The 15,112-nt window shown below is 37.6% G+C and overlaps 1 protein-coding gene across 3 annotated transcripts in view; it reads right to left on the bottom strand.

The window, feature by feature from the left end:
• ST6GALNAC3 (ST6 (alpha-N-acetyl-neuraminyl-2,3-beta-galactosyl-1,3)-N-acetylgalactosaminide alpha-2,6-sialyltransferase 3) overlaps positions 1-15,112 on the bottom strand; it is a 524,877-nt gene that overhangs the window by 104,400 nt on the left and 405,365 nt on the right. Inside the window, exon 4 of one of the 3 annotated variants that reach the window (XM_014544357.1) lies at positions 14,444-14,514. The exons of the other annotated variants lie outside the window; for them this stretch is intronic. Within the exon in view, the coding sequence (XP_014399843.1) occupies positions 14,502-14,514 (13 nt within the window). The 3' untranslated portion in view covers positions 14,444-14,501. Of the gene's footprint in view, positions 1-14,443; positions 14,515-15,112 lie in introns of those variants that run through there. 3 annotated transcript variants of the gene reach the window in all.

Raw genomic sequence — 15,112 nt, 5'->3', positions numbered from 1 at the left:
ACACTCACATCCTTAACCTGGAAGATTTTTCAGCTCCTTTCCTTCCCTCCAACCAGCTACAGAGACAATCCATAAGAAAGGAACTTGACAGTTTCTGATATTTTCATTGGCATGGAATGTGGCAAGGATGTTGGGGGCTGGGGAGAGGTGTTATCAAGTTCATGGGTTAATTTGCACTGGTACAGGAAAATTTGAGCTGACCTTTTTAGAATCAACCCACTGGGGGAAAATGTAGAAGGAAGCATTCAAACCACAGTGCTCAAGCAGAATGAACACTTATTTCACAGACACAATTACAACTGGCAGGGGAGAAAATTTTTTCCCAAACTATTTAATCTCTGAAATGGGCAATAAGCTTGTCAGCCTCTTGGGCATTTCAACCTTGGTGCAATGGTTCATAGCAAATCTTTCCATGACCAAAACCCATCAGATTCATCAAGTGTCTCCATTCTCTCACAATAAAAGTCTTTTAAGGCTCTGAGATCAGGCAAGCTTTGTGCCCTGCAATATATGCTCCTCTCTGTCACCAGTGCAAAACCTGGGGATGTGCTGGAGAAAGGAGCCTTGAAAAATGAGGATATTCATCTTGCAAGTGTTGCAGATGCTATTTCTAAGCTAATCTCCCCTACAAATCAAGGAGTCCAATTCAATTTAAGTCCAATTCAAGCTTGTCTTCCAAAATGTCTAGTAAATCCTCAAAAACATGAACTGTTTACTTGTTTTGTGTCTCACTTTCTACCCATCTTCCTCTCAGCCCCATGACTTCATTACAGTTATGGAAAGTAATAAGATTAAGACTATAATTAGCAGTCAGAAATTTTTCTAGAACTAGCCACTTTTTTCCTATTACATCTATTAATGACTGCAACATCATAAACAATATAGTTTAATTACGAACTAAAGTGTCTGCAGCAATTAAATATGAAGGAAGTATTCAAAAACACAGCAGGAAGGATCATATTTTTAAAGCATTTAAATTGCAAATGATGTTATTGACAGAACTTTTAAAGGAAATCTTGTGTTTGAGGAAGAAAAAAAAGAAGTCTAAAGTGAAATGTCAATTGTGTTGACTCCATGGCGTTTATAGACAAATAAATATTTAGGATGGATCAATTTGCAACCATGAGCAGATGCTTCAGGAACTATATAGAGCTAATGGGAGCTGTCCTTAATTTCTACCTCACTGAGTCAATGTGGGGGGGGAACCAACTTAAAAGATTCCAGAGTAATGATATGACTCATTAGTGTTAAGGCCACTTCAAATTAAAGGATCCATCTTCAGTTACTGAGAGAAAAAAAATTATTAATGAACTTCATGCATGAATATTTGGAAAGTGTTACAGCTCACTCTGTCCAAAAACTACCTGAAATTGTAACCACAGCATTTTAGGATTCTGAGACCAGATTCTAAATAATTTTGCCCCCCTTTGGTTTTACAGTCCACTGCTTGAGACATAGTGGACATAGTGCTGGGAATGGAAGTTGTGTGCCCACTAATTCATTGAAAAAAGCTGGGAGCTTCCCCACAGCAAAAGAAACCAGCACCAAAATCAAAAGGGAACCCCCTGTATGGGAGAACTATTTGCCAATGATACATCTAATAAGGGGTTAATATCCAAAATACATAAAGTACTCATGAATCAACAAAAGGATGACAAATAATCCAATTAAAAAATGGGCAGAAGAACTGAATAGGCATTTCTCCAAAGAGGACATACAAATGACCAATAGACATATGAAAAAATGCTCAAAGTCACTAATCATCTGAGAAATGCAAATTAAAACCACAATGAGATATCACCTGATACCAGTCAGAATGGCTATCTTTAAAATTCAACAAACAAATGCTGATAAAGGTGCAGAGAAAAGGGGACACTAGTTCACTGCTGGTGGGAATGCAGATTGGTGCAGCCACTGTGGAAAACAGTAGGGAGTTTCCTCAAAAAATTAAAAATGGAACTCCCAGTTGACCCAGAGATCCCACTTCTGGGAATATATCCTAAAACCCTGAAACACCAATCAGAAAGAATATATGCACCCATAATTTCATAGCAGCATTATTTACAATAGCTAAAATTTGGAAACAGCCCAAGTGTCCATCAGTGATGAATGGTTAAAAAAGCTGTGGGAAATTTACACAATGGAATACTATGCAGCTGTAAAAAAGAGGGATATCTTACCCTTTGGGACAACATGGATGGACCTGGAGAATATTATGCTAAGGAAAATAAGTCAAACTTAGAAAGACAAATATTACATGATCTCCCTCATTTGTGGAATCTAATGAACAAAATAAATTGACCAACAAAATAAGACCCAAAGAGTGGAGGCATGGAACAGACTAACATACCTCAATGTGGGGATGGGAAGATGAGAAGACATAAACCAAAGAACTTATATATTTACATGCATAGCCTATGGACACTGGCAATAGGGTGGTAGGTAGGGGCTGGGAGGAAGAGGATTAAGGAGGGGAAAATGAGAGACAGCTGTAATATCATCAACAATAATATATATATATATATATTAAAAGCATAATATGCTAATTAGACCAGATGTCCTTCCAGACATCCTTCCTTCCAGACAAAGCTGCAGCGGGCAGGGGCCGAGGCAGAGGCAGCAGAGGCCCCCGGCCATGGTGGTGGTGGGCGGGAGCCAGGGCCAAGGCCCTTGCACGAATTTCGTGCATAGGGCCTCTAGTATATATATATATTTAAATTATAATTTAAAAATAAATCTCAAAAAAATAGTATTGTGAACTATAGGGATGGGATAAATGCTGGAGAGAAGGGAAAGGGCAATCATCATGAAAAGATATGCAAAGGAAGGGGAAAGATGAGCTTCCATTCCTCTAAGTTTATACTATTCCAAGTACAGTACTAGCAACTTCAGAAAACGATGCAAAGATGAACAAAGGTCAAGCATTTTTTTTATGCACTACAGTACTGCAAACTACTGAATTTGTCATTGTTTTTGGAATTTGCTGTAAAGGTTGGAACTTGACAGTCTTCTTCCATGTTTAACCCTATCACATATTGGGCCCACTCCAGAGAGGTGTCCATAGGAAGCCTCTGGTAATAAAAGTCTGGTGTTTGAAGAAACTGTGCTGAATAAGTTGTTTTGTTCCTTGCAAACAAGCTTTATAAATAATAGCCTCATGGAAAATGAAATACTCAGGAGTAATGTCAAAGGAGAAGTCCAGAATGTGAAGACCAAAAGCATGAGAAGTTTGTGGATAGTGGAGCTGTCCCCTGTACCAGTTATGAAAAAGATATCAGATTAAGATTCTTTTGACAGAGTTGGAATACTGCCAAAACAACTGGCCATTTGGTCATTGGCTCATAGCATGACCCATACCTTTAACTCATTTCTGAGTGAGGGAAGACAGAAACGGAGGCTAATCTTTTTGAAGTTCCTTTCCAATGGCCAGGAATTATGGCAATTTTATTTTCCAGTAAAATTATATTTCTTCCTATTCTGTGGTTAAATTACAAAGACACAGAAGCATGGCATTCTCAGTTGAAGTTCTTCAAGTTGACAGTCTGATCTATTTTTATTTACCTTTAAATTCAAATTCAAAGCCAGTGTTCCCAGGTGCCTTCACAATGAGCTGCAGGCCTGTGGGAAACACTCCTGGCTCCTCTGTTTACCTAACGGCCAGCCTCCTCATTATGGTCAATTAATATTTTAGAGAGTTAATTTTTTTTCTGAGATTGGAATAGATGTCACTTTCAGAAAGTCATTTATATTGTCAATCATTTTATTTTTAGTGCCCTTGTTTATGATTTTAAAAATGCAATGACAGTTTCATAATGAGAGTATATTATGTAGAAATGGAAATATAATCTTTGAAAAATATGTGTTTTGTGTTAGGTAATATTTCTCTTCAATTTTTTTATGTGATTTTTTTTCTTTTCTAAAGGGAAATATACTAGGTGTTATGAGAGAACTAAACATATATTAGGAATTTCAAACATATATTTCTTAAACTACTATAAAATCTAAAGGGACCAAATGATTAAAGTTCTTCATTTTTAAAGAATTCTCTTTGAGAAATCCCAGAAGCTGGGGAAATATTTTGTTACTATTGTTTAAGTTCTGTTTAAGAGCACAGAATATACCAGGTTTTATAAAGCAATAAAATATTTGTCTCTATTTCTCTATTATTATATATAATATTTTTGATTTTTAAAAACAATACTATTCATAATGTGAGAGATACCAATACAGTCATTGATCATGAACATTATGAGGTCTTTTATTCATTTATTGCATAATTTATTTAACAGGTAAATAACGAGCAGCTATTAGTGTGATTGAATATGCTAAGTATTATGACAAGCATGCACATAAAATTTATGAAATTCATAATATAGTGGTAGAGACAGACACAAACAGATAATTCTAATATAGGGCAGAAGGTTCAAAGTGTATGGCATTTCTAGTTTAAGGTGGCTTACTGAAAGTTCATGTTAACCTGTCTTCCCTCTCAAATTATTGCTGATATGGGCTTATAAGAAATCATTATAAAAGCCATGGTAAGGCAGAAAAACGGTATCCTAACAGCACAGCAGTATACTGGTAGGAATTTGGGAAGACATCAATGAGATAATAATGGGTTGACAGGCATTTCTGGTCCAGATAAATTTGTTTGGGGTAGACCAATTCACCTACTGAGAAGAATTATTTTTAGAAAGCAAAATAAATTTAAAAATCATTTGTTTAAAGATATACACAACTTCAGAAATAATGAGGACTAGCAAGGCTAAAATCATGAAAAGGGAGACTCTTGGAAAGGTGTAGTGATGATTTTCACCTGCATTTTTCCCTGGAAGCTTGTGCAGATTCTTGTAGGGATAGATTAGGAAACTGGGCTTTCACTGGGCAAAGGGCCACGGTTGAGGACAGAGAAACCAGAAGGTATTTTCACAGTTAGGTGAGATGGAGTCAGATTGGATACTTGAGAAACCTCAAGACAGAAATGATTCCCCCTTAAAATAAGTGCCAAACTCTGAAGGTATACAAGATAGAGACTGAAGAGCTATATGACAAACTCTGAGAAGCGAAATGAAAAATTCTGTAGTCACCTGGTGCTGAGAAGACAAAGACCTGTACGGTAAATGGACCTAGTAAATATATCAAGATCTTAACTGCAAGCAATGGAGGCCTCTGGACTAAAGACAAGGAAAACCAGTGATAGACTGAGTTTTAGTTTAATTTAATAAAAAACCCAATTCAGCTTAAAATTGGCTCATTCTTAAATGATTTAAGGTAGCCTCTCACACTGTCAACTTAACAGAGGGGAAAAAATCCTTTTCTGACTCAAGATCACAATGCCTGTGGTCTCTTCAGTATTTATGTTCAGTGCTCTTCATTTATTGAAATCATTTCAGGCATGGCAAGAGACGAGGCCCTGTGTCCAAAAACCAAGAAAGGAAAAACAGGCAACAGGAAGAGATTCATAGGTGAAACAGACATTGGTGTTAGAAGGACTATAACATAACTGATTACTACAAACAAGAAAAGAAAAATGATAGCAAAGAAAAGAGGAAATGGAGATTTTATCAGGTAATTAGAATCTGAGTCAGTCATGTTTATACATTATATACATTATATTCAAACATAGATATATACATGAATATAATCTGATTCACTATAAAAATTTGTCAATTGTGAGAGGTTAAAATTCACTATGTGGTGGATCTTTAGGGGTTTTATACTGTGATTGATGCACCAAAAAGAGAGAAAAATATTGGAACAAAAACAATATTTGAAGATAGAATACCAAAAATTTCTAAACTAAAGTAAAAAATCAATTCACATGTTCAAAATGCTCCACAAACTACACAGTAAATTCTTTTAAAATCATTAAAGCACATTATAAAAATGATCTAAAAAGGGATTACTGAAGACACATCATAGAAAAATAGATTTTAAAAAAAGCAATAGACAAAAATCAACCTTAATAGCAGTCAGAGGGGAAAAAAGACAATCATCAAAGGAACACCAATGAGAAAACTGACTTCTCAATAGAAATGATCTAAGCCAGAGATAATTGAATGATACCTTAAAAGTGCTAAAAACTGTCAAGTTAGTGTTCTACAAATAGTGACAATGTACCTCAAAATAAAGAAATAAAGACATATCCGGAAAAACAAAAAATTAAACAATTCATTGTCGATAGGATTGCACTAAAGGAAATATTAAAAATGTTCCTCGGGCAAAAGAAATCCTATATTATGAAAGCTTAATATGCTAAGTGTCCGGTCGTCTGTTCAACCAATCAAAGCGTAATATGCTAATGATATGCTAAGGCCGCTCAACTGCTCACTACAATGTGCACTGACCACCAGGGGGTGGACGCTCCGACTGGTAGGTTAGCTTGCTGCTGGGGTCTGGCTGATCATGCACCGGTGGGATACATCAGCCTGGTCTGTGCCTTCTCACAATTGGGACCCCTCGCAGGATGTCGGAAAGCCATTTTCGGCCTGATCCTGCAGGACAGGCCGAGGGACACCACTAGTGCATGAATTCGTGCACCAGGCCGCTAGTATAATTATAGAGGAAAATATAGAAATGAAGAAAGAATTTAGGAACACACAAAGATAAATATGTGGGCAAATATAACTGAATATAGATGGTACAAATCAATAATGATTATGTCTGGAATTTAAAATATATGTAGAATTATAATGCATGACAAAAATAACACAAAGAGGTAAATGAAGTTAAGTTTTCTAAGATTCTATCATTATTATAACAGATAAAAATAATCATTAGTATTAGGCAGAAATAAATCATGAATAAATATTTTTATCACTTAATCATTAAAAGTATGTTTAAAAAAGTAAAACTGACAAGGTGATAGAAAAAACTGGGCAAACATAACCTGATTAATCCAATAGAAAGCAAAAAAAACCAAAAAGGATTTTAAAACCCCAACCAGATATGCCAAATAGTAAAGAAATAATAAGATGGTAGATGTAAACCCAAATATATAAGTAAATTAATTATAAATAGACAAAATACTTCAGTAAAAGATTAATACTTTCAGACTAGGTTTCAAAAAATTACATATGTGCTTACAACAGGAAGGTGGTCATGTACCATATAAATACTAACCCAAGAAAACTGGTATAGCTATAATTATATCAGCCAAAATAACTTGAAGGCAAAAGGGATTACTAGAGCTAAACAAGGTCATATCATATTAAGGGACTAATCCACCTGGAAGATATAATAATTATAAATCTAAATGCATCCAATATAAAAAAATAGCAGATCTACAGAATCTCCCTTTAAAATAAGTAAAATTTTCCAGAAGAACCTTAATTAACCACAAAATTAGAAGTAGTAATGAAGCCTGGAAAGCAGTAGAGTGTGGGTGGGTTGGTCAGGTAGCTTTTATCAGTGTGTGTGTGTGTGTGTGTGTGTGTGTGTGTGTGTGTGTGTGTGTGCGCGAGCGCTATGTCAATCTCCTGCACTTAGAGCAACCAACTCTAATATTTGCCTCTAGGATTAAGCTCTAACTATAGCAGGATAAAGTGCAAACTCTGAGAAGTACCTCTGGTAACGTTTGGCCTCCTGTACCACATGAGAAGTAATGAACTAACTTTAAAGAGGAGCCCTTTCAGTTATGCATCTCTCTTTGCCTACTCCCTGAAACCGAGGCTCCTGTTATTAAAGCCTGTATCTGCTGCTAGGTCAATAGGGATTCTTCATTTGTGCTAAGTAAATAAGGTGTCACCATCAATATCTTTCAATCAAGACCATCAGATACAGATATGAGCAAACATACATGAATCACTTAATAACTGAGATAAACTACAGCATGAAAAAGGAGTCATTGACTCAACAAAAGATGTAACCACTAAGGAAACAGAAGTTAACAGACAAGAAAAAAAGCACATACTGGTACGTATATAAAATCAACCTTAATAGCAGTCAGAGGGGAAAAAAGACAATCATCAAAGGAACACCAATGAGAAAACTGACTTCTCAAAGGAAATGATCTAAGCCAGAGATAACTGAATGATACCTTAAAAATGCTAAAAACTGTCAAGTTAGTGTTTTACAAATAGTGAAAATGTACCTCAAAATAAAGAAGAAATAAAGACATATCCCGAAAAACAAAAAATTAAACAATTCATTGTCGATAGGATTGCACTAAAGGAAATATTAAAAATGTTCCTCGGGCAAAAGAAATCCTATATTATGAAAGCTTAATATGCTAAGTGTCCGGTCGTCTGTTCAACCAATCAAAGCGTAATATGCTAATGATATGCTAAGGCCGCTCAACTGCTCACTACAATGTGCACTGACCACCAGGGGGCAGACAGTCGCCCAGTTGACCAGTCGCTATGACGTGCACTGACCACCAGGGGGTGGACGCTCCGACTGGTAGGTTAGCTTGCTGCTGGGGTCTGGCTGATCATGCACCGGTGGGATACGTCAGCCTGGTATGTGCCTTCTCACAATCGGGACCCCTCTCAGGATGTCGGAAAGCCATTTTCGGCCTGATCCAGCAGGAACAAAAAGAATCTAAAAAACAGTGAAGATGTTAGATAAGAAAAAATAGTTAATATTTTAACCAGAAAGCATATCAGTAGGTCTAAAAACAGTTGGTAATAAGGCTGTGACACTTAAGGTAATTTGCAGGAATAATTCTTAAGAGAGTGTTTTTTTTTTAAAAAAACCTGAATATATAAATTTTGATCATTTCAACAAAACATAGGAAGGGGAAGGAAGGTGTAAGGAAATTGAAAATGAAACATACTACAGGGTCTAATTCAGGAAAGGTGGTTTTGAAAATTACTTAATGTTAACATAAAATTGTAAACTCTAAGTTTCCATAGTGTATTTAAACATACACTATATGAAGAAAAATGGAATGCATAATTACTATAAAAGAAATGGTAAAAACAACAACAATAAAACCAACTTAATACAGAAAAGAGAAAAAACGACCAAAAATAAAAGATTAAATATTTTATTTAGTATAATAAATGTGTATTAATTAAAATATCTTATTTAAAATAGGAGCCCATTGGGGCACACAAAAGAATTTCAGCAATATGCTCTTTATTAAGGTCAAAAGCTATATTAAAATAGTATTTGGTGGTTGAACATAAAGTTTCACTAATATATCAAGACTGGCCCGATCAATTGTAAATACATTGTCATAACTAACTAGTTAATATTAATAAAGGAAAAAAAGCAAAGGGAAGTCAGACGTTATAAGCACGGTCATCTGGGCAGCTCCACCAGGAAGCTACAGCTTCATGCTCTCCAAGGACCACTGGTCTATTCCCTCAGATCACTGGGGGAAGGGATTGAACAAAGGGGGAAATGGGCATATGCACAGTGAAGTCCGGTGAGTAGGGAAGGTGCTTGTCTATCAGTCTAGCCTGGGAAAAAGATTATTGGATAGGGGGGTGGACCCCTTCAGAAGCACATTAAATCTTAAAAGTTAATTGGTTAGTTTGAAGAAGCTCCTTGTTAAAATCCTCAGAATAAGAGTTCCCTCTCCTCTTGCTGGCTCTTGCTCTCTTGCTCTATGACCTGCACTCGACTGTGCACTGGCTTGTTCTCTCTCCATAGCCATGTGGCCTTAAGCAGTCATATGGCCCATGGCAGAGTGGACCCCACACACAATGGACTGCAGCTGGGAACACAAGTTAAGCCAGCCAGATGCTGAATTGGTCTGTACTTGAATATGGAGCAGAAATTCTGGGCAGTGGCCTTAATTCTGACCCTGCTGAAGACAAAACTGGACGTCTTCCATGGCGAGATGGACAGAGATGAGACCTTGGAGGGGAACCCCCTTAAATTTACATCATTAATAAATTTTCCATGAAACCCCATCCTCCTGTGGGAGCCTCTAGAAATTATTTTCCTTTCGGTACCCCAAGAACTCCACTTCTACCGATAAAAAATATACTTGAGTTTAAGATGAAAAAAAAAACAAAATGATTATATACTTAACAACATAACATTAAAAACATAAGGTAAACTTATTAGAATTATGTAAGGAGAAATAAATTTACAATTATTTTTTGACACTGAAAATACAGCTCTCTCAAAAATCAACTAAAGGAAGTACTCTGAAATAAAGAATACAGAATATTTGATAATCAAAATTAGCCTGTATTTTATATATATACAGCTACATCTTTACATGCATAAAACCTGACTATATAAGGCCACAAAAAGCTCACTTTTTGAAAGTAGAAATTACAGTCTGATTTTCTAACTAACTAGAGTAAAAACAAGCACCCTTCCTGCAAAACAAAGAAAAACAGTAGAAAGTTAACTCTCCAATTATAAATGCAAAGAAAAACCCTTACTTTTCATAAATGATAACATTAAGAGGAAATCAAAATTAAAATCAAAGTTCATTTATAAATGAATAGCAGTGAATACATCCCAAAATGGCCTCACCCAAAGATAAAACTCAATGGCAAACTGGAGCCTTAAATACACTTGGGAAGGGGGACAGATCAACCAAAGGCCTTGTATGCAAAGGCCTATAAGCATAACCAATGAACACAGACAGTAGGGGGTGAGGGCACGAGTGGGGGTAGCAATGGAGGGATAGAGACACATATGTAATACTTTAATCAATAAAGAATAAAATTTAAAAAAAAACAAAGGAAAGAAAGCAAAGGGTTTGGGGAATGGGTGAAAATGGAGAAAGAATTAAGATGTGCAAGTTGTCAGTTATAAAAACGGTCACAGGAATGAAAAGTATAACATAGGGGATACAGTCATAATCTAATCTATACTAATAATAGAGAAATATGCAAATTGTCAGGGGACACCATCACAGTGACAGTAACGACTGAACAGCAGGCTGCGTGGGGCGACAAGGCCGGCAGGAGGGTTAGTGAGGGATGACCAAATGACTGAACAGCAGGCTGTGTGGGGCGACCAGGCCAGCAGAGGGGGACAGTTGGGGGCAACCAGGCTGGCAGGGGGGGCAGTTGGGGGTGAGCAAGCTGGCAGGGGGGAGCAATTGGGGGCAACCAGGCCAACATGGGGGCAGTTAGGGGCTATCAGGCAGGCAGGCAGGTGAGCAGTTAGGAGCTAGCAGTCCCGGATTGTGAGAGTCCTGGGGATCGGGCCTAAACTGGCAGTTGGACATCCCCTGAGGGGTCCCAGTTGGAGAGGGTGCAGGCTGGGCTGAGGGGATCCCCCCTGCACAAATGTTGTGCACCAGGCCTCTAGTATTGTAATAAGTATGTATAGTGTCAGATGGGTATGAGATTTATCGGGATAATCACTTAGTCAATTACATAATGTCTAACACTGGGGTGCACACCTAAAACTAATACAATATTGTATATCAAAACATAAAAAAACTTAAAATTTTAAAAATAAAATGAAGTTATTATGGGTGTTATAAAAAAACTAAAAAGAAAGAAAATAATTTAAAAATCAACTTAATGATGCAATCAACAACAGGAAACCAAAAAATGTTAAAGGAAAGAATTCATAAAATAGAATATAAATAATGATAATTGAAGGTAAACCTTAAAAAGATAGGCTTGATTAATCACAACAAAAGCTGGTTCTTTGCAAGAATAAATAAAATATACAAAAATTGATAAGTCTAATGTTAGGTAAAAATAAAATAACTTTTTTTAATTGCCAAAAATAAAACATTAAGAGCATACTTAAAAAGTCATAGTCACTAAAACAATAAAGCTGTAAAATACATGGACATAAGCCTACCAAATACTTGCAATACATAGATGAAGAAAAAGATGAAATTTTACTATCCTATATAATAAAGAGGTAATATGCAAATTAATCCTCACACCCTAACAAGATGGCTGCCTATGACCAGGCTGGCAGGGGGGTTAGTGAGGGACGACCAAACGACTGAACAAGCAGGCTGCGTTAGGTGACCAGGCCGGCAGGGGAGTTAGTGAGAGACGACCAAACGACTGAACAAGCAGGCTGCATGGGGCAACCAGGCCGGCAGGGGAGGCAGTTGGGGGAAATCAGGCCAGGATGGGGGGCAGTTGGGGGGGGGTGGCAGTTCGGGGCGACCAGGCTGGCAAGGAGGGGGCAGTTGGGGGCGACCTGGCCAGGAGCGGGGCACAGTTAGGGGTGATTAGGCTGGCACACAGAGGCAGTGAGAGGTGATCAGGCCGGTGTGGGGGGGCAGTTAGGGGCAACCAGGCAGGCAGGCAGGTGAGTGATTAGGAGCCAGTGGTCCAGGATTATGAGAGGGATGTCTGACTGCCGGGATTGGGCCTAGATGGGCCTAAACCGGCAGTCGGACATCCCCCAAGGGGTCCCGGATTGGAGAGGATGCAGGCTGGGTTGAGGTGACCCTCCCCCCTCCCCGTGCATGAATTTCATGCACCGGGCCTCTAGTAAGACATAAAAGGAGATGAATAAATAAAGTGATATATCACATTCTTGGGTGGGAAGAGTCCATATATTAAACGTGTTGATTCTCCCAATACAGGGGTGGGAAAAAGTAGGTTTATAGTTGTTCATATGGAAAAATATATAATACAAGAAAAAATAATAATACAAAAATAAATTATGTGTTTTGTGTACTCATAACTATAAACCTACTGTGCCCACTGCTGTATAAATCTAAACAGTTAATAATATTTCAATCACAATCCCATGGATATTATTCAATTTAAATAGATAATTTTTTAGTTTATACAGAACAATAAAACACTCAAGCATATCAAAGAGAACTTAAAATTAAACCTTATTTGAAACCTGTTACAGCAGATATCAGATTTAAAAACAAAATGATACAAGAACTTAGAAAAAATAAAGGAAAACACTGATTTTATTATCCATGTATGTTGAAACTTCTATACTGAAAAAGCTACAATAAGCAGCTGAAAGGTAAGTGGAAAAAATACCTAAAACATGTATAATATATAACAGTTTACTATCCATTTTATATAGCACTTTAAAAAGTTATAAAGACAAATAAGCTAATAGAAACCTGAATGAAGACCCATTTACAAGAAAAGAAATATACATGGCTAAGAAACTTATAAAACATTCATTAATCTCCCTAGTATAGGAGAATACAAATTAAAATAAGAAGACAGCATATTTACCCATTAGATTGAGAATGTAAAAAAGATTGATAGTATTTTTTAAAATGTGGTGAAAAGAACAAGCACAGATACAATCCAGGCACAGCTCCTCTTGAAGCTATGTCAGAATGTAGCTTCTATATATATAAAAGGCTAACATGCAAAGTGTCCCCACAGGAGTTCAACTGGGAGATTGGGAGTTCTATCGCTTGCTCTGATGTGTGCTGACCACCTGGGGGTGGCGTGGAAAGGAGGAAGGTCCCAGCCAGCAGCCAGCAGCTGGGGAAGGGAGGCCCCAGTTGGCAGCTGGAAGGAAGGCCTCGGCCACCAGCCAGAAGGCCAGATTGGCCCTAATCGCTGGCCAGGCCTAGGGACCCTAACCGTGCATGCACCGGGCCTTTAGTCGGAATATAAAATGTCTAACCATGCATGAATTTCATGCACCGGGCCTCTAGTTGGAATATAAAATGCACATAACCCCTGACCTAGTAACCTCACTTCTAGGAATCTCTCCTAGCAAGAATCTTGCATTGATAGAAACCTCATATATAGCAAAAGTCATAGATAGCAATAGCATATAGAATAATAGCCAAAAAAAGTAGACAGGGTTTTTTTCAATTGTCAGTTATAGAAACCCAACTCAAATAGTTTTAAGTATAAAGCAAACAACAACCAAAAGATAAAACCATGTATCTATTAAAAGCAAACACTAAGATTAAGTGCATATATATGTGAATGGATATATATGTTTCCATAGAGAGAAATTTTCTAAGACATGTTGTTAGATAAAATTTAAAATACAACTCAAGTGGCAGAATAATGCTGAGAGTAGAATTCCATCCAAATAATAAGAAGCAGCAGAAAGAACAAAGACCACCTTAGTGCAGGATGTGTGTATGTGGATGTATATGCATAGGAAAGAGCTACCAGCCGTGGGCAAACTACGGCCCGCAGGCCGGATCCGGCCCGTTTGAAATGAATAAAACTAAAAAAAAAAAGACCGTACCCTTTTATGTAATGATGTTTACTTTGAATTTATATTAGTTCACACAAACACTCCATCCATGCTTTTGTTCCGGCCCTCCGGTCCAGTTTAAGAACCCATTGTGGCCCTCGAGTCAAAAAGTTTGCCCACCCCTGGACACTCATACTAGGTTACCTGTGGGAAGCAGCATGGCTTTGAAGGAGAAATGGAGGCAATCTTTCACATTAAATTCTATTTTTCATATTGCTAAACTCGGGCTTACAAAACCCATAAATTTTAAGTATGAGGTTTTCCAGGTAAAAACAGTCATTTAAGGGGAGGAAATGATGTGATGGTAAAACAAAGGAAGAAGTATAATTCTAAATTTGGAGCCTATGATACCATCTCTCTCTTGTAGGCGGTTAAAGAAGATAAATATTTCTCAGATCGTCATGACATCAGCATAGAGGTCTGCAAGAGAAGTAAAAACAAATTGTAGGAGAAATCAGCAGAGAGCTGTTACTTCAAATGTGTTATCTAATAATTCATTTTGCTCTACCACTTAATGTTGAGAGGAAAATTCAATTCATTTGAAATCATTTATTCATATTCCTAAACTGAACAGCATATTGATTTTTATATTCATTTTCACAGGATTCAAGAGGCCTTCGATATGGAACCCTTTCCATGTTTAAGTGTCCTCAAATCACCCACGATTGCACTGCCACGCTTTGAATGTCAAAAAGGCACAGTCCCACCAAAGCCAGAGGCTTTCCTGCTCAGGTTAGTTGAATTGAACAGTATTGACTGAATGGCATTTATGTGTCAAGCGCTGTACAAGGGCTAAAGGGGGGAGAAGAAAATTCTATGTCCCGGTTCTGAAGAACCTTCGAAGCTGCTGGGGAGATCAGAGGCACAAAGGCTGCCTGCCTCTGTGCTCAGGGCACTGCAGGAGAGTAGGGGAGGGGCGCTGGACACAGGTGGGGAGGAAGGGGACTAGCAAAGAAATCCTGAGCAGAAGCAGACATTTAAGGTGAGACTTCAACAGCAGCAGGGTTTACCTGGGGGA

This window comes from Myotis brandtii, unplaced genomic scaffold (assembly GCF_000412655.1).
Source record: "Myotis brandtii unplaced genomic scaffold, ASM41265v1 scaffold36, whole genome shotgun sequence".
In the NCBI taxonomy this organism is placed as follows: Eukaryota; Metazoa; Chordata; class Mammalia; order Chiroptera; family Vespertilionidae; genus Myotis; species Myotis brandtii.
Note: the sequence above shows the minus strand (reverse complement) of the source record. Positions and strands in the feature narration are given on the sequence as shown.